The sequence below is a fragment of the Nothobranchius furzeri genome, chromosome 14 (genome assembly GCF_043380555.1).
Source record: "Nothobranchius furzeri strain GRZ-AD chromosome 14, NfurGRZ-RIMD1, whole genome shotgun sequence".
Lineage (NCBI taxonomy): Eukaryota > Metazoa > Chordata > Actinopteri > Cyprinodontiformes > Nothobranchiidae > Nothobranchius > Nothobranchius furzeri.
The window spans coordinates 30,030,835-30,050,765 of NC_091754.1; the positions used below are offsets into that span (position 1 = coordinate 30,030,835).

Consider the following 19,931-nt stretch of genomic DNA (forward strand, 5'->3'; position numbering starts at 1 on the left):
CAAATTACGTCAACACCACTGGACTGTTCGGTCTCGTCAACGTCATTCATCATCTCCTCTGTCTTTTCTTTCTGTTTCAGGGCACTCATTTGTTTTCTATTACCAGCCATGTCCTTCCAGTTAGCTGCTGTAGGAGGCTAAACCCTGAAAGAGGAGCTATTTCTATTTAAAAATAAGCATTTTTAATTGAAGAATTCACCTAATTTCAAAGTAACATTCACCCTCGCTCACTGGGGTGGACGTCTTCCAGTGTGAACAGACTGGAGCCAAAAGAGTCTAAATTACTGATGAAAGATGGAAACTGGAGCTAAATATGAGAAATTGTTGGCAGCAGCTTTTGAATTCACTCAAGATGTTTGTGTTGCACTAAAATTAATTCATCATCACATCCATAGAGAATGTGTTTTGTTTTTAGCTCAAAAACGAGTCGTACGCTAAGAGAAGTTTGTATTTCCTTTTCCAGCAACAGTGCCTGACCGCCTCAAAGTTTGTGGCTCATCTCATCAACCAGAACGTGGTAGGTGGTCCTTGTGGTCAGTTACAGCTGAAAAGGTGTTTTTGTCGTCTGAGTCTTGTGATTCTTCTCCCTCAGGCTCACGAGGTTTTGTGTTTGGAGATGCTCACTCTGCTGCTGGAGCGCCCCACTGATGACAGCGTGGAGGTCGCCATCTCCTTCCTGAAGGAGTGTGGCCTCAAGCTGACGGAGGTCTCCCCCCGAGGAATCAATGGTACCGTTCAATTGTGGCATTTAACTTATCAACCTAAAGTAGAAAACACAAACATGTAAACACACTTTAAGGATCAACAAAACAGTTATTTGTTGTCTAATTTTCATTATCCTATTAAATGTGTTTATTCTTTATAAAGATTTCACTAGGGCCCGACTGATATGCTTTTTTTGGGACCGATATAAAACTTTTAACAACGGCCGATAGTCGATAAAATGGCCGATAAATCTCCCTCACAAAAAAGGAAATCAAAATTTTCTTAAGCTTAAGCCCTTCATTCTCTGCCTTTTTGATGCACACTTATTTCTCTCTTACACACCAAAGAACTCTCAATAACTCACTAGGGCTTTCCAAGTAATGCAAATAAGATTTAATTAGCAGATCTCAAAAACAACAGAACACACAAACTGAGTCACAGCATAAATCTAACATTCAAGTTTTGTTCTTGTAAACTGTGGTTTGCACAAATACTTTTAACTTAAAGGAATATTCCACCACTCAGTAAAACTGTGTCTTGTTAAGATTCCCCAGAGTTAGACAAGTCAGAAAAAGCGTTTTATAACCAGCCCAATATGATCTGGCAGCAGTTGGTTTTCTTAAGCCGGGCGTACACTGTGCGACTTTTTCACCTTTTTGAGCCGATTTTCCACTCGTGCGAGAATCCACGACATCGGGGCGAGTTTTGCGTCGAGCGTCGTGTAGTGTACAGGAGGTTACGAGAGGCGATTAACACTACGTGACCAGCTACCGATCAGCAATCGTGAGCTCGCACGGACTTCTGGCGTGTTTTGCTCGTCCCTCGTGAGGGTATCACACTGTTGAAGTGGCGCTGCGAGCAGCTGTGACCCAAAAAGTACCAGAACCGCTCACGGCGTAATCCTGCATCAACACCGCTCGCCCGCTATTTCCCTAATAACACACGCTGTTCGTTTTTATTTCTACATGTTTTTTTACTCACAAAGATTGTCAAGAAAGCGTGTTTGTCGTGTTCATGTCAAATTAAACTGATCACAAAACACAGATTTACTTTCTTTATTTCGTTTTCCTCATCCAACCCCCATAAATCCCTGTGTGTTCTCCTGCAGCACTCCCGAAGTACAACAGGCAAAACAAAACCAAAAAGTCTGACGTGTTGTGTAAAACCTGCTATTTTTAGCATATTTTTAGCTCCGACGTGTTGCTACAGACGTACAGTGTGAGCAGTCGGGTCGCATGCGAGAACTGGGTCGTGCAGTGTGAGCACATGAGTCGTGAGATCTGCCCTGCGAGGAAGTCGTACAGTTTGAGCTGAAGCTGAGTGCTACGAGTGAAAAAGTCGCACAGTGTCCGCCCAGCTTTAGTTTAGCATAAAACAATGTAAGTGAATTCACACACATTGTAGTGTTTTTTTATGTAGGTGAATGCAAGCCTTCCCTTCCATTGCTTTATGCTAAAACATCTGGTTACAAAATGTTTTTTCTGACTTGGCTAACTCTGGGGAATCTAACAACACACACAAGTTTAGGGACAGAAGATCCCTATAAGAATATTAAAATAATAAAAATGCAGCAATAAATAAAACGTAATACTTGTGCTTTGTAACAAAGTAACACTCTGTGGAAGTGAACTTGGTGAACTTATATAAGCCTTATATAAAATATAAGGCTGGAAAAATAAATAAAAGGCTGCATGTGTTCTGTGACTGTGGCTTCCACCCCCCCGGCCATCTTTTTGGCCGATAGTGTTAACGACCCCAATATCGGCCGACCGATATATCGGTCGGGCCCTACATTTCAGTTTTTCATTTCGTCCCTGCCAATGATGCTGAGTTAAAGAGCAACTTGCAGGTAAAATTTAATTTTAATACCATATAAAATGCGGTCCAAAAACACAATTTGAACTACTTATTGCGGGTATTTTATTTTACAATACATTGCAGCACCTTATTTAGAGCAAAGCTTCTAAAAATGCCTTTTTTTCTAAATCTTAACCTCTGACGTAACGAGGGGGGGTTACAAGTTTTGCCTGAAACTCAGTGTGGCGAGTAGGTAGTTTTCGGGTACAGAGGTCGTGTTATCCAGTCAGTGTGTGTGTTCACTGGTTTTGCGTTGTGTTCATTTTTCTTTAAAGTGGTAAACAATCATGTGGAGGCTTTACAAACTCCAGCGGGTCCGAACATTGAGTCCACGGGGCGACGATGGCACAGGAGTTAAGTGCTCGCCCCGTAATCGGAAGGTTGCAGGTTCGAGTCCCACTCAGTCTGTCGCTGTCGTTGTGCCCTTGGGCAAGACACTTAACCCACGTTGCCTGCTGGTGGTGGTCGGAGGGACTGGTGGCACCAGCGCTCGGCAGCCTCGCCTCTGTCAGTGCGCCCCAGGGCAGCTGTGGCTACATCGTAGCTCATCCCCACCAGTGTGTGAATGTGTGTGTGAATGGGTGAATGACTGATTGTGTTGTAAAGCGCCTTGGGGGGTTCCAGGACTCTAGAAGGCGCTATAGCAAATACAGGCCATTTATTATTTTACCGCTTTTAATAAGAATGAACGGCACCGTCTTCCGTTCCTGGTGCGTTTTGTGCAGCTGAAAACACGGTCGTTTCTGCCCCACACTTCAGACCGGAGGATTACAACCGCAGCAATGTGATGGAAGTTCAACATGCTCCTCATCCACCAGAGTCCCATGGTGGAGGTTTGAAAAATACTTGCTGGCTCCTAGAGCCCAGATCAGCGTCGGAATCAGGTCAGGGAGGTCTGCGCTGAGCTCCAGAGGAGGATGGGGAGCTTTTAAAAATTCCTAGCAGTTGGGGGATGAAGAAGAAGAAAATCTTTTCTATAGCGTCTCTCAAGATAAAAATCACGAGGTGCTTCACAAAAACAAAAAAATAAATATTTATGTATAAAAAGATTTTAAAAATGATTAAAAATATGTTTAAAGGGAGAAAATAAATGTAAGGAAAGGGAGAGAGAAAAGCAATAGGAAAGAGGGAAATCAATGGATCCCGGGAAAGGCAGAATAAGGAGAGAGTAGTGATGATGGCCACTCCAAGCCAACTTAAACAAGTGAGTTTCAGCTGCTTGTTAAAGGAGACCCCTGAGTCCACTGATCTCAGGCTCAGTGGGAGAGAGGTCCAGAGTCTGGGGGCCACAGCAGCTAATGATCTGTCGCCTGATGCGGAACCAGCACAGAACTGAGCCCCGACATCCAAAAAGGGATGCAGAGCTATTAAAAATTGCTAGTGGTGCGACTAATCAAAAGTCTCACAATTCAGATCAGATCAAGGTTTTCAGTCATGGATTGGATCTTTTTCGGATCATCAGAAAGAAAAAGAAAAATAGCTTTGCTCTCTCTCTTTACTTTGTAAAACACTTAGTGCAACATTTGCTCAATTTGCAACTTGTAATAAAAGCAGGAGTTACAGAGAGGTCTGGTTGCTGCTTAAATGTTAAAACGGCTTGCCCTATTCAGATGCTCTCCCTTCCTGTCCAGCTTTCACTCATCTTTCTGATGTGCTGTTTATTTTTCTTTTGTCTTTTACAGATTTGTCTCCAATATTTACAGGTCCCACCATGCTTCTTATGTCAGAGGCATGTTCCACGCACCCCCCCCCCCCCCTTTCACAGTATGCGTGTATGGCGCCGCACCGTCAGACTGCAGGCGCATGTTAGTTTTTACTGGCATGCTCCCATACACGCGCCCTAAATGATGCAGGTGGTTTTTCACCCTCCTCTCCTCCCCTGCCATGACCACCGCTGTGCGTTTCTCATTTGGATTGAAAAGGCAGTGCCTCCGCCCCCCATGTAACCGATCAGCGAAGCGCGTGCGTGCCGAACCGTAGAGAGAGATCCGTACAAATCACAGATCAATGATGATCCGTTGCAGCCCTACTTTTAGTAACGTTAACCAGAGTAAGAGAGTGAGGAACATTATAGTTTTACACGAGTTAAAAATTGCTGCATTGTCTAGAGTTGTTTATAAAAATCATCTGAACTCAACATTGTCTCTAAATTGTTTGTGTTTTTCTCTCCAGCCATATTTGAGCGTCTCAGGAATATCCTCCACGAATCCTCCATTGACAAAAGGGTCCAGTACATGATAGAGGTGATGTTTGCCATCAGGAAAGATGGCTTCAAAGATCATCCAGTCATCACTGAAGGTCTGGACCTGGTGGACGAAGATGACCAGTTCACCCACATGCTGCCGCTGGACGACGAGTACAACCCAGAGGACATCCTCAGTAAGACCTCGAGAAGAATCTTTATAACTTTATTATTCACACAGAATCTGAGCTAAGTTGTGCACTTGTGTGTGTTCACGCAGATGTGTTTAAGTTGGACCCAGATTTCCTGGAGAACGAGGAGAAATACAAAACTATTAAAAGAGGTGAGAAGGTGTTGCACTCAGAGCCGATTGTTGTGTTATCGACCTCCTCCCGTTTCAACCAATCAGCTTTCATTTCCTGTCAGATATCCTGGATGAGGGCAGCAGCGATTCAGGCGAAGAGGGAGATGACAGCGAAGAGGATGACGACAATGAAGATGAGAACGAGGAGGAAGGAGAAGGTGAGGATAGAGTGGGTCAAGGTTGATGATTGAATTAAAAGGCTTTTATAATCCTTTTCATTCTCCGCCTGTAAAAACAAACCAGACGTTTTCTGACAAATAACCATCATGTTGTTATAATGATGCAGCAGGAGGTACCTGCCTGGATTTGGACTTTTATGAGTAGAAAACCTGCCGTTGAAACCGCACCTTTAAAGCGGAATAACACATTAACAATGTGATACTTAAATATGGTGCTGTTATAAAAGTAGTGTGGGCTGCACAGGCAGCATATTTTGCCCTCCAGACAGAACCTTACAGTAACAGGAGCAAGCACTGGCTACTAAAAATACATTTTTATTAGCACAGTTTCACAATAAAACTCCTCCCTACAAAACCCAGCTCCTGCTCTTACTAGCGCTCTCTCGCCCATCCACCCTTCCCTCCCCATTCCGATAAAACCAGCCGATCAGCTATAAAACGGGTACGTAGCTGGCCCAGTCGACGCGACCCCCTCCCCGGGGTCCGAGCGTCCGACGCCGTCCAGCATCCCGGGGATTAACTTCCAAGGACGGTGGGTAGATCCTGCGACTTGTATCCGTCTGCCTGGTCTGTCTGCGGCAGATGTCGGTGTGACCTCGACACCCAGCTACTCCTGCCCTAACTTACCTAAAGGAGGCCATTAGCCTCCCCTCCTAGTGCTGGAACCCTTCTCAGCTGTCTTCATCGCCGGCAGCCCTAATGCGAGCGATCCCACCCCCCAAATCATGGTGCCACAATGACAGGTCGACCACACACACACCTCTTCCTGCATATCTGCCACTCTTAATCACTTCCGTCCTCATCATGCCGAACAAGCACCAGCTGGTCTTCAGTCACCACGCCCTCCAAGGTCAAGTACCAACTTCTGCCCTTTACAGTACCTAGCAGCCGTATGGAGACTTTTACTGTTTAAATTTGATTCATAGAGGGCATAAATTATGTTTTTACTTACATTTATTCTCCTGAAACCTGTTATCGTCGTCGTCTTCCTCCGCTTATCCGGGTCCGGGTCGTGGGGGCAGCATCCCAACTAGGGAGCTCCAGACCGTCCTCTCCCCGGCCACCTCCACCAGCTCCTCCGTCAGGACTCCAAGGCGTTCCTGGACCAGATTGGAGATGTAACCTCCGCATGTAACTCCAGAAGGCAGTTGCTGAGTCCAGGCCTGTCTCGGTTTGCCGGTCTGTAGCTATAAATAGCATCCAGCGTGTTGTAGCATCTCCGTGTATTTCTCCCATTTCCACTCCAGCTGTTTCTGTCCTTAACTTTTCCATATTGGCCTTTAATTTCTTCAGCTTGGCCCGACACCGTTCCGACGTCCACTTGAATCCTTCTGCTGCCATCCACTTAGATAACAAACTTCCTTACTGATCCGTCTAGCTCCTCCTGTGGACTCATGACGATGGTGAGGAATGTATGGAGCTCTGAAGATGACCAAAACTTGCCGTCATTTTCTCACATTCATGTCCAACTAATGAAAATACAAACAACCAAACTCCAAGGTTAGTATCGCTTGTTGCAAGTAGTGAAGGATTTCTGTCCCCCAATCGGTGGACTGTGTTGTTGCTCCGCCCTAACCACAGCGCTCCAGAAATATCTACCTACAACAGAAGGGGGGCAAAAAAAGTCCTGTTCCTGGCGCGGTCCAGGTTGGTCGTCTGGACCAGTTTTACAATCAGGACAGAAACGTTGGCGAGCCGACTCTCCCCGTTCCATACCAAAACGTTCGGTGGAAATGAGGCAGAGCTTTTCTGGCTGGGGGTTCGCGTGTTTTAGGTGTAAACAGAAAAAAACAGCCCGAGACCATAAATGAATAATAAAGTTCTTGTGTTCATTATATCAAAATGTAAGTTGTTTAATTGCATGCGTTTTATTTCAGTGCTTCACTACACAGAAAATGTTTCAAGTCAAAAATAAATTTCTTTATAAAGTGACATTTTATTCTTTTCAATATTTCATTACATTTTTAGACTTTGGAAAATCTTCCTCTCTGTGTTTTACTCCTCAGATGAGAAGGTGACCATTTTTGACAAGACAGAGGTCAACCTGGTAGCTTTCAGGAGAACCATTTATCTCGCTATTCAATCCAGGTATGCACACACACACACACACGCACGCACACACACACTAAAAGTACACTCTGTCACAGTTATTAGTTCAGTTTTCTCTCTGGGTGTTGGCAGTTATTTACAGCTCTTTCTAAATTGGGTTTGACTATTATTTAAAGTGTGTGTGAGTGTGTGTGAGTGATGCTATTCTTCTGAGGACTAGTCTGAATTTCAGATCCCAGCCATTGGGGCTTTTTCAGATGGCCCTCGGTTCTTACAGAGAAGTTTGAGGTTGACGGACTAGTTTATGACACTTTATCTCAGTTAGTGTTCTGATTTGGAAATAAATAAATACAACAAAAAACCTGCGCCCACGTAGCCTAGTTACCATGGTTTCACTGAAGAAGAGTTCAAAGGCTTGGAGGAGAGGATTAATCACTGAAAACAGATGGAGCATATTACACACACACACACACACACCATGGTGATGTATTTACAGGTTGGTTATGTATCTTTTTGCAGCTTGGACTTTGAGGAGTGTGCTCACAAACTGATTAAAATGGACTTTCCTGAGAGCCAGACAGTAAGATTCTCTCTCTCTCTCACACACACACACACACGCACGCACGCACGCACGCACACACACACACACACACATTTCATTCTCTCGCCCGCCACTCACATGGTTTCATGGCAGATTCAGGCTGAGCTCCAGAAACACAAACCCTTCAGCAATGAATGAAAGTCTCTTTTACGAAGGGGCAAAATGGTTTAAAATCTGAATCTTGGTATATTTTGAAGAATGTGCTGTTATGATATTCTCTCACCTAAAGGATTCTTAGGAACACCTGTTCAACTTCTCCTTAATGCAATTATCTAATCAACCAATCACATGGCAGTTGCTTCAATGCATTTAGGGGTGTGGTCCTGGTCAAGACAATCTCCTGAACTCCAAACTGGATGTCAGAATGGGAAAGAAAGGCGATTTAAGCTGTTTTGAGCGTGGCCTGGTTGTTGGTGCCAGACAGGCCGGTCTGAGTATTTCACAATCTGCTCAGTTACTGGGATGTTCACCCACAACCATTTCTAGGGTTTACAAAGAATGGTGTGAAAAGGGAAAAACATGCAGTATGCAGCAGTCCCGTGGGTGAAAATGCCTTGTTGATACTAGAGGTCAGAGGAGAATGGGCCAACTGATTCAAGCTGATAGAAGAGCAACTTTGACTGAAATAAGCACTCGTTACAACCGAGGAATGTTGCAAAGCATTTGTGAAGCCACAACACGCACAACCTTGAGGTGGATGGACTACAACAGCAGAAGACCCCATCGGGAACCACGAGCTCACCAAAATTACAGTTGAAGACTAGAAAAATGTTGCCTGGTCTGATGAGTCTCCATTTCTGTTGAGACATTGAAATGGTAGAGTCAGAATTTGGCGTAAACAGAATGAGAACATGGATCCATCATTCCTTGTTACCACTGTGCAGGCTGGTGGTGGTGGTGTAATGGTGTGGGGGATGTTTTCTTGGCACACTGTAGGCCCCTTAGTGCCAACTGGGCATGGTTTAAATGCCGTGGGCTACCTGAGCATTCCTTCATGACCACCATGTACCCAACCTCTGATGGCTACTTCTAGCAGAATAATGCACCATGTCACAAAGCTCCAATCATTTCAAACTGGTTTCTTGAACATGACAATGAGTTGACTGTACTACAACGGCCCCCACAGTCACCAGATCTCAACCCGATAGAGCATCTTTGGGATGTGGTGGAACGGGAGCTTCGTGCCCTGGATGTGCATCCCACACATCTCCATCAACTGCAAGATGCTGTCCTATCAATATGGGCCAACATTTCTAAAGAATGCTTTCAGCACCTTGTTGAATCAACGCCACGTAGAATTAAGGCAGTTCTGAAGGTGAAAGGGGGTCAAACACCATTTTAGTATGCTGTTCCTAATAATCCTTTAGGTGAGTGTATTATCACAATATATTCTTTTCTTCTGTTAATATGTATCAAAATGACACACATACCAGATAAAATGAAGCAGAACAAACACTTCTAAAAGTATAGGATGTCTTTTAAATGACATTTAACATTCAAATCTTATTTATAAAAACACAAAACATGTAAAAAAATGTTTATGTTGTTATTATTGTTATGTTTTTCTAAATTGTTTGAGCTGAAGTGGAAAATGTAAAAACAGAAGTAACACTTCTTCCTGCTTCCTGGACCTCAGAGTCAAAGTCTACTGGCTAAATTTATATCATATGAACCGTACACTGTTATACCATGCCTTACTAGTCTCTTTAACTAGTTTTAACACAGGAGAGGTTGAAGCATCAATTATTACTGATGCTAACTGATGCTTCAGTGTTCCCAGACTTTTCCCTAAACTCCTGTGACTAGCTGCAGCTACTTCGGTGCAGTTTATGTTTGCTGTAAACTTTTCTATAGACCCCTTAAATGTTATTGTTTCCGTCTGGGTAATGGTGCACATGAGCAACACGGGGCAAAAGACCTTCCACAGCCGCTATCCAGAGCTGTGCCACCAGGATTTACACCAACAAAAGAAAACCTAGGGATTAGGATATTACTACTTTAGATCATCGAACACATCTTTGTGCTGATGATCAGATAAAAAGAAATCTCAAAGCTTACGGTGTTTAGCATTAAGCTTCCAGATCTGTTTGAAATCACTAACAAGCTGGGATACCTCAGTCCTCAGAGTTTCAGCTGTGGTGCCATGCCTGAGCCTATGTGGTGGGTCACACCATCCTGCATCTAATCAATGCCACTCCCACACAATAGAGGCTAACGACTCTTAAGCTGGGCGGACACTGTGCAACTTTTTCACTTGTAGCACTTCGCTTCAGCTCAAACTGTACGACGTCCTCGCAGGGCAGATCTCACGAGTCATGCGCTCACACTGCACGACCCAGTTCTCGGATGCGACCTGACTGGTCACACTGTACGTCTGGTAGCAACACGTCGGAGCTAAAAATATGCTAAAAATAGCAGTTTTTACACAACATGTCAGACTTTTATGTCTTGTCTGTTGTCCTTCGGGAGTGCTGCAGGAGGACACACAGGGATTTATGGGGGTTGGATGAGGAAAACGAAATAAAGAAAGTAAATCTGTGTTTTGTGATCAGTTTAATTTGACATGAACACGACAAACACGCTTTCTTGGCAATCTTTGTGAGTAAAAAAACGTGTAGAAATAAAATGAACAACGTGTGTTATTGGGGAAATAGCGGGTGAGCGGTGTTGAAGCATGATTGCGCATGCGCCGTGAGCGGTTCTGATACTTTTTGGGTCGCAGCTGCTCACAGCGCCGCTTCAACAGTGCGATACCCTCATGAGGGACGAGCAAAATATCAAACAAGCCAGAGGTCCGTGCGAGCTCACGATTGCTGATCGGTAGCTGGTCAGGTGGTGTTAATCGCCTCTCGTAACCCCCTGCATACTACACGACGCTCAGCGCAAAACTCGTCCCGATCTCGTGGATTCTCGCACGAGTGGAAAATCGGCTCAAAAAAGTGAAAAAGTTGCACAGTGTACACCCGGCTTTAGGAGGAGGGGTATTCATAGGTAGTTGAGCAACAATAAAAGGGTTACATCCTTTAAGCTCGACCCTCCCATATTCCAGTCAGAACTGACAAAGCTCCTCGTATGAGAAGCAAAACGTCTTGAAGAAACCAAAGAAGTCCAATTGTCTTCATTCAAACCCTTTTGGATCACCATGACTGGGATGACTGAGAACCTTCACCAGCAGAATGTTACTGTCCCTTCGTCTGCTTGTGCAGCCCGCAGCACTGCGTGTGTTACCATTGTTGATGGATTTGATTTCACCGCTTTTAGCGGGGGGTGGGGGTTGTCTTCTTGTTGCCCTTCAGCTAGAAGCTGGGGGGTGGGGTTCTGGCAGTGTGATGTCACATGTCAAGGTGTTTATACAGACACATCAATACTCTACATGGAGTAAGACAGACCACAACAGCACCATGTCGCTAATCTTTTGCCTTTTCCCTCAGTACCTCCATAGGACTAATGTACGTGTGGTTAGTGACATCCATGTTTTGTGTTTGTGTAAACAGAAGGAGCTGTGTAATATGATCCTGGACTGCTGCGCTCAGCAGAGGACCTACGAGAAGTTCTTTGGTCTTCTGGCCGGGGTGAGATACCAACAAGAATGTTGCATTAGGGAGGATCATTTCATCTGAACAACATTACCTCTAAATGTTTCACAGCGATCGTACTGTAACCCACATCTCCTGCAGAATAACAAACAGTACCTGATTTGTACCAACTTGAACCGTTACCTTATCGTGGTGGAGGAGTTTGAGTGCCCTAATGATCCTAGAAGCTATGTTGTCTGGGGCACTTTGTGCCCCTGATAGGGTCTCCCATGACAGATTGGTCTTAGGTGAAGGGTGAGACAAAGAACGGTTCAGAGGATCTTTCATGAATGTAAATTCAAATAGTCGGAGTACCCGGCCCGGAGGGTTACCGGGGTCCCACCCTGGAGCCAGGCCTGGGGTTGGGGCCCGTGAGCGAGCGCCTGGTGGCTGGGCTTTCGCCCATGGTGCCCGGCCGGGCCCAGCCCGAACCAGATACATGGGCTCATCCAACTGTGGACCCACCACCTGCAGGAGGAACATGAAGGGTCCGGTGCAATGTGGATCGGGTGGCAGACCGAGGCGGAGGCCTTGGCGGTCCGATCCCCGAGTACCCACCCTTTTTGGAGTCCCTGGGACGAATGCTAGATAGTGCTCCATCAGGGGACTCCATTGTCCTGCTGGGGGACTTCAATGCTCACGTGGGCAATGACAGCATGACCTGGAGCAGTGTGATTGGGAGGAATGGCCTGCCCGATCTGAACTCGAGTGGTGTTTCGTTATTGGACTTCTGTGCAAGTCGCAGTTTGGCCATAACGAACACCATGTTCGAACGTAAGGATGCCCATCGGTACACTTGGTACCAGGGCAGCCTAGGTCGCAGGTCGATGATAGACTTTGTAGTCGTATCATCTGACCTGCGGCCGTATGTTTTGGACACCCGAGTAAAGAGAGGATCGGAGCTGTCAACTGATCTCCACCTGGTGGTGAGTTGGATCAGATGGCAGGGGAAGATGCCGCGTAGACCTGGCAGACCCAAACGCTTAGTGAGGGTCTGCTGGGAACGCCTGGCAGAAGAACCTGTTGAGACGATCTTCATCTCCCACCTCCGGCAGAGCTTTGACCGCGTCCCGAGAGCAGTGGGGGACATTGACTCCCGAGTGGGCCTTGTTCCACTTTGCGATTGTTGAGGTAGCTGTTGCTAGCTGTGGTCGCAAGGTGGCCGGTGCCAGTTGCGGTGGCAACCCCCGTACCCACTGGTGGACACCAGAGGTTCGGGTAGCCGTCAGGCTGAAGAAGGAGACCTACAGGGTGTGGCTGGTCTGTGGGTCTCCTTAGGCAGCAGACAGGTACCGGATAGCCAAGCGGGGTGCAGCAGTGGCAGTTGCCGAGACAAAATCTCGGGCGTGGGAGGAGTTTGGTGAGGCCTTGGAGAAAGACTATAGATCGCTCCAAAGAGGTTCTGGCAAACTGTCCGGCGCCACAGGAGAGGAAGGCAGCAACTCACTCACACTGTTTACAGTGGGGATGGGGAGCTGCTGACATCAACTGGGGCTATAGTCGGGCGGTGGAAGGAATACTTTGAGGAGCTCCTCAATCCCACCTATGCGCATTCCGAGGAGGAACCAGAGCCGGGGGACCTAGGGATGAACTGTCCAATCTCGGGGGCAGAAGTTGATTAGGTAGTCAAACAACTACACAGCGGCGGAGCCCCGGGGGCGGATGAGGTTCGTCCTGGGTATCTCATGGCAATGGATGTTGTAGGGCTGTCATGGTTGACACGTCTCTGCAACATTGCGTGGTCATCGGGGGCAGTTCCTGTGGAGTTCTTTAAGAAGGGTGACCTGAGAGTGTGTTCCAACTAAAGGGGGATCACACTCCTCAGCCTCCCTGGAAAGGTCTACTCCAAGGTAATGGAGAGGAGGGGCCGATCGATAGTTGAATCTCAGATTGAGGAGGAGCAATGTGGTTTTTGTCCTGGCCGTGGAACTGTGGACCAGCTCTATACCCTTGCAAGGGTGATGGAGGGGGCATGGGCGTTTGCCCAACTAATCCACATGTGTTTTGTGCATTTGGAGAAGGCTTATGGCCTTGTCCCCAGGGGCACCCTGTGGGGGATGCTCCAGGAGTATGGGGTGGGTGGCTTTCCTTTACCAGAGGAGCGTGAGTTAGGTCCACATAGCCAGTAGTAAGTCGGACCTGTTTCCAGTGAGGGTTGGACTTTGCCAGGGCTGCACTTTGTCACCGGTTCTGTTTATTATCTTTATGGACAGAATTTCTAGGCGCAGTCGTGGTGTGGAGTGTGTCGAGTTTGGTAGCAGGAGAATCTCGTCTCTGCTTTTTGCGGATGATGTGGTCCTCCTAGCTTCATCCAGCTCTGACCTTCAGCTCTTGCTGGGTAGGTTCGCGGCCGAGTGTGAAGCGGCTGGGATGAGGATCAGCACCTCCAAATCTGAGTCCATTGTTCTCGACCGGAAAAGGGTGGCTTGCAACTCCTGGTCAGGGGAGAGGTCCTACCTCAAGTGGAGGAGTTTAAGTATCTCGGGGTCTTGTTTACGAGCGAGGGTAGGAGGGATCGGGAAATCGACAGGCGGATTGGTTCAGCATCTGCAGCGATGCGGGCGTTGAGCCGATCTGTCGTGGTGAAGAGGGAGCTGAGCCAGAAAGCCAAGCTTTCAATTTACCGGTTGATCTACGTCCCAATCCTCACCTTTGGTCATGAGCTTTGGGTAATGACCGAAAGAACGAGATCGCGGATACAAGCGGCCGAAATGAGTTTCCTCCGTAGGGTGGCTGGGCTCAGCCTTAGAGATAGGGTGAGGAGCTCGGACATTCGGGAGGGACTCGGAGTAGAACCGCTGCTCCTCCGGATCGAAAGGAGCCAGTTGAGGTGGTTTGGGCATCTGGTCAGGATGCCTCCTGGATGCCTCCCCGGGGAGGTGTTTCGGGCATGTCCTGCCGGCAGGAGGCCCCCGGGTCGACCCAGGACACATTGGAGAATCTGGTTCGGGAACGCCTTGGGGTCCTGCCGGAGGAGCTGGTGGAGAAGGCCAGGGAGAGGACAGTCTGGAGCTCCCTAGTTGGGATGCTGCCCCCGCGACCCAGACCCGGATAAGCGGAGGAAGACGACGACGAGTATTAATTGGAAACCCCATATAAAATATATAAAACAAAAACTGTGTAAAAGTATTGGACACCATAGACACATTTCTTGGTGTGTGTGTGTGTGTGTGCGTGCGTGCGTGTGCTCTGTCTTCTCGATCCCCAGTGAGTCGTGGTGGATGGCTGCTTATACTGAGCCAGGATCCCCTGGAGGTTTCTTCCTGTTAAAAGGGAGTTTTCCTCTCCACTGTCGCAACATGCTTGCTTAGTATGAGGACTGCTGTAAAATGACTGACACTAGTCAGTGACTTGATGCAATTTGCTGGGTTCCTTATAAAGGAAACATTTTTTCTGATTGGCTTAATGACCTGACCTGAATTGGAATGTTTATTATGTGAAGTGCCTTGAGACGACTCTTGTCGTGATTAGGCGCTATATAAAATAAATTGAATTGAATTGAATTGACTTTTAAATAAAGAAAAGTATTTTGGAGTCATCAACACTTCATATATTATATTATTCATTTATTGTTCCGTACTTGACTTATTGTATAGAGGTTTGGGGCAACACATATAAAACAAACGCTAATCCTTTGTTTTTATTACAGAAGAAAGCAATGAGAATTATATATAAAGTAGATGCTAGGGAACATACCAATAAACTTTTTAATGAATCAAAAATTATGAAAGTCGGGGATTTGGTTAATTTGAAAACTTTACTAATTATGTTCAGGGCAAAAAAGAGGTTACTGCCAGTGAAGTTACAAAAGTTTTTTGTTTTGATTTTAAATGATGGAAAAAATAGAAGCCTGAGTTTAAAAGAGTTTTTGCTTAAACAACATTAAAGCAAATGTGTATTTCAGTATATGGAGTAAAATTATGGAATAATCTGGATCATGACCTGAAAAAATGTTTAACTACTGATCAATTTAAGAGACTATATAAAGAAAAAGTCATAGAGTCCTATGACGGATAAGTAAATATTGAATATCTATATTGATACGTTTAATTGTGATTTTGTTTACTAAGATAAGGAAGTTTTGTACTTGTTTTGTGTATAAGGCCATTCTGTAAATTATATTGTATGAAGTAGAAAGGGGTATGTCGTACAAGACTACTTCTTCCTCCCCCCTTTTTTTCCACTTAGGAGACTGTTGATGATTGTATTTTGCATGATTGATGAATGAAACTGCTGAGTGATAAAATAAATTAACAATTAAGTATATAGATGAGGGCGGATTAAAGCAAAATGCTGATCGTTGTTTCGCTGAGTTTAGCTTCTGGGACACAAGTACAAGCACCTGCTCTCTGAGATGAAGTGTAACATCAACAAACTGAGCAGCAGAAGTCACTTCAGCAGAGTTCATTTGCCTAATCTGAGAATTCTGTGAAAATGCAGCAAACAAGTGCTGAAATCATGATTTTGCAGTGAGATGTTTAAATCCTAGGTGCTGTTGCCTAAACTGTCAAATAGCGAGAAGCTTGAATATTAAGCAGGTGGAACATTTAAAATATGTGTGTATTTGTTCAGAGGTTCTGTTTGTTGAAGAAGGAGTACATGGAGAGTTTTGAGGTGATATTTTCAGAGCAGTACGACACGATCCACCGACTGGAGACCAACAAACTGAGGAACGTCGCCCGACTGTTTGCTCATCTGCTCTTCACGGACTCCATACCATGGAGTGTAAGAACACAGAAACTCATTTACACACGCACGCACACACATGCACGCAGTAAACGCTGATTAAACCTGCTCCCTGTCTCTTTACGACCAGGTGTTGGAGTGCATCAGGATGAGTGAGGACACGACAACGTCATCCAGCAGGATTTTTGTAAAAATCCTTTTCCAGGAGCTCTGTGCCTACATGGGTCTGCCAAAACTCAACCAGCGGCTGAAAGACTCGTATGAACACACACTTTATGATCTGCATTTATCAGAAAATATTTTTCATTAATAGATCTATAGATGTATAAATAATAATAATAATATAATTATTCGGTAACACTTTAGTTTGGGGAACACAAATTAACCATTAATTAGCTGCCAGTTTATATGCATATTAGTGGACTACTAAGTCTGATCTAGTCAGTATTAAGCACTTATTAAGAGCTTATTACTAATGCCTTAATTCTAACCTTAACAAGCCATAAATTAAGAGTTTTATCAAAATAAGCCATTGATAGTGGTTTGTTAACTGAAAGTAAATGGTTTGTTGCTGATTAACACACATACCAATTAGCTCAAATCAATATGGGGCTTTTAAAGATGTAATTCAAGGGGAACATATTCTTGCCGTTAAGTTGTAAATTAATACTAAACTACTAATAATTAGGTATAAACAAAATCTGACTTTAGAATGGGGAACATATTCTTGCTTACAAGTGGTTAATTTATTGTTGCTTAGGCTCTATTAACATGTGGATTTTGGTGTTTATTTACATAATACCAGAACATAACATTTTTGGTTGTTAACTATTCCCCTTGAATTACATCTTTATAAGCCACATATTGATTTGAGCTAATTGGTATGTTTGTTAATCAGCAACAAACCATTATGAATGGCTTATTTTGATAAAACTCTTAATTTATGGCCTGTTAATGTTAGAATTACATCATTGGTAATAAGCACCTAATAACAGCTTAATAATGATTAATTCAGACTTAGTAGTCCACTAATAAGCATATTAATTGGCAGCTAATTAATGGTTAATTTGTGTTCCCTAAACTAAAGTGTAACCAATAATTCTTATCATTTTATTAGTTTGAAGTCGTGTCAGAATGAGGGCATTAAGTTGTAAATGTATAGATGCTGTGGATGATATAACTGTCCGTCATTATTTTTAATGTGTGTGTGTGTGTGTGTGTTTTACACAGAACTCTACAATCATTCTTTGAAGGCCTTTTCCCTCGTGATAATCCCAGAAACACTCGCTTTGCTATCAACTTCTTCACCTCTATCGGTCTGGGAGGCCTGACGTAAGTAACTCCTACCAGGTTTTTCTCAGACTGTTCAAGTATTCTTGTTTAAAGATGAACTTGTCTCTGTTTGAAGAAAAGTTGGGCAATTTGAAGGATTATGCGCGTATACCGTATTTTCCAGAGTATAAGTCGCTCCGGAGTATAAGTCGCACCAGCCATAAAATGTATAATGAAGAAGAAAAAAATATATATAAGTCACATTTTGGGGGGGAAATTTGATTATTTTTCTTATAAAATCTGAGACCAAGCATTTCACATTGCATGACAAGTACCAGTAACAATAACAGAATAAACAATCAGGGCGCAGCAGCACCCCACGGTCTCCAGCAGGTGATAGCGGTGTTCGAAACCCTCCCAGCGGGCGGGAAGAGCGCCCGCAGCACCCTGCCACAGGATGCAGCAGGTGATGGCGGTGTTTGAAACCCTCCCAGCGGGGCAGAGGACCCAAAGCCTGGATCGGAGCCGGCCCACAGCAGCGCGGTATACGTAATTTGGTATATAAGTCATTTTGGTATATAAGTCGCAGGACCAGCCAGACTATGAAAAAAAGTGCGACTTATAGTCCGGAAAATATGGTACATATCGTTAGAAAGCTAGGATACTTGAGTTTCCAACTACATGTGCCACTCAAGGATACAATCATAACTGTAGGCACAGTAAATGTTTTTGTCAAACTTAGAAATTCAAAATGATGTCTTAACTCAGCATTTGAAGCCCTATCTTTCCCTGAATTGAGCCATTCCACACAAAAATTCATTTTTTTTATGTTCAAAAAAGTACTCCATTGAAGTATTTAGTACTCAACAAGCCTCGCATAAATGCTGAAAACATAAAAATTTTCTCCAGTTGTGTCTTTCTTAGTGTAACCTCGATTAGCATCCTCATGTTAGTTTTTGATGAACATCATACCTGATCCAACGGTTGAAGGGTTACCCCCTCTGCTGAGAAAATCTCTTCAGCTATTGGCTGATAGGTCAGAAGTACCGCCCCCTATTTTTAGATGTGTAGTTCGAACCAGTTGTGGTGCAGTATGTTGTTAGTTGATGCATTAGGCGGGTTTCCACTACTGGAACTTCAGGGCAAATTTACCGGAACCTCCCGTCATGCGTGTGTCTCCACTTCTACAGGCCGGCCAAACGGACACTTTCAGGAACTTTCGGAGTGCCTGAACTATGTGATTCACGGGGCTTTGTAGTCCCAAAGAGCACCATAAAAACAGAGCTTCTTCTGGTCTTTGAACGCCACATTTACATCATGCAGCTGCTCTCCTGGTCTTCCAGATGGAGTGAATTGCTGCACTCCAACAGAATATAACTTTTAATGTCTCACTAGCAAAGCAGTCGCGATATGCAAAGTCCTGAAAGGGCTGAATTTGTATGGAGACACAACAGCGGAGGGGACCGGTCCATTAGATCTCCCAGTCAGTTGCTCCTCCCACAATTTACCCTGAAGTTCTGACAATGGAAACACGTCAAGAAAAAAATAATAATTCTCACATGTGGAGTTCCTGTGGTCTGCTTCTGCAAACTGAGCAAGAACCATTCTGATTGGTGGATAGCTACGTGCATTGTGTGTCAGGCACACGACAAGTCTAAACCTCACCTGCATTAAAATATTTTCCATCATTTTTTTTACCTTGGTAAATTTCATGTAACCCCAACAACCCTAGGGTGGAGCATTAAAGCTTTTGTGCCTCTACCAAACAGTGTTTGTGATTCTTTGTTTTAGCGATGAGTTGAGGGAACACTTGAAGAACGCTCCAAAGATGATCATGACTCAGAACCAGGAAGTTGAATCCTCCGACTCCTCCTCGTCATCATCCTCTTCCTCTGACTCCTCTTCAGACTCCTCCAGCGAATCAGACTCCTCAGACTCCTCCTCCAGCAGCAGCAGCAGCTCAGGTACGATCTGATGAATGCTTTACTTTCTGCTGCGGTTTGACGTTTTAGATTTCAAGTGAGAGGATGAGTTATGTTTATAGTTCAGAGGTTGGGCAGGAACCAGATGTTCACCAGCTGATGAAATGAACCCAGAATGTTTTTATTTTGATTCTACATCTGCTGCAGGGAGGTCAGTGCACCATAAAACTGCTGCTACCAGTTTATCTTTATAGCAGGAACGAGCAGTGATTTCCAGATGTTTGGTAAAATATACAAATAAAAAATAGGCATTTCTTTTGATCTGTACAATGTATACACTTCCACAATTCGTCCATTTGGTTTTATTTTGAAAGGATTACACATTTGCCCAAGTTTTTTTGTAAAATTTTTTTGAATTATTCACATTTCCACTCATTCCTGAGTAGCGATGGGTACCGAATTCTGTACTTATTAAGGTACCGACCGAATTCCATAGTACCGATTGAGCACAGATTCACGTCATTTCTAACGGTGCCTCG

At 44.6% G+C, this 19,931-nt stretch overlaps 1 protein-coding gene across 1 annotated transcript in view; it reads left to right on the top strand.

The window, feature by feature from the left end:
• Positions 1 to 19,931, top strand: part of cwc22 (CWC22 spliceosome associated protein homolog) — a 28,729-nt gene that overhangs the window by 7,249 nt on the left and 1,549 nt on the right. The window contains exons 8-19 of the mRNA XM_015965951.3: positions 464 to 517; positions 593 to 728; positions 4,735 to 4,941; positions 5,025 to 5,087; positions 5,171 to 5,266; positions 7,294 to 7,375; positions 7,856 to 7,916; positions 11,432 to 11,509; positions 16,085 to 16,237; positions 16,329 to 16,456; positions 17,429 to 17,530; positions 19,262 to 19,434. Of these exons, the coding sequence (XP_015821437.1) occupies positions 464 to 517; positions 593 to 728; positions 4,735 to 4,941; positions 5,025 to 5,087; positions 5,171 to 5,266; positions 7,294 to 7,375; positions 7,856 to 7,916; positions 11,432 to 11,509; positions 16,085 to 16,237; positions 16,329 to 16,456; positions 17,429 to 17,530; positions 19,262 to 19,434 (1,333 nt within the window). The remainder of the gene's footprint in view (positions 1 to 463; positions 518 to 592; positions 729 to 4,734; positions 4,942 to 5,024; positions 5,088 to 5,170; positions 5,267 to 7,293; positions 7,376 to 7,855; positions 7,917 to 11,431; positions 11,510 to 16,084; positions 16,238 to 16,328; positions 16,457 to 17,428; positions 17,531 to 19,261; positions 19,435 to 19,931) is intronic.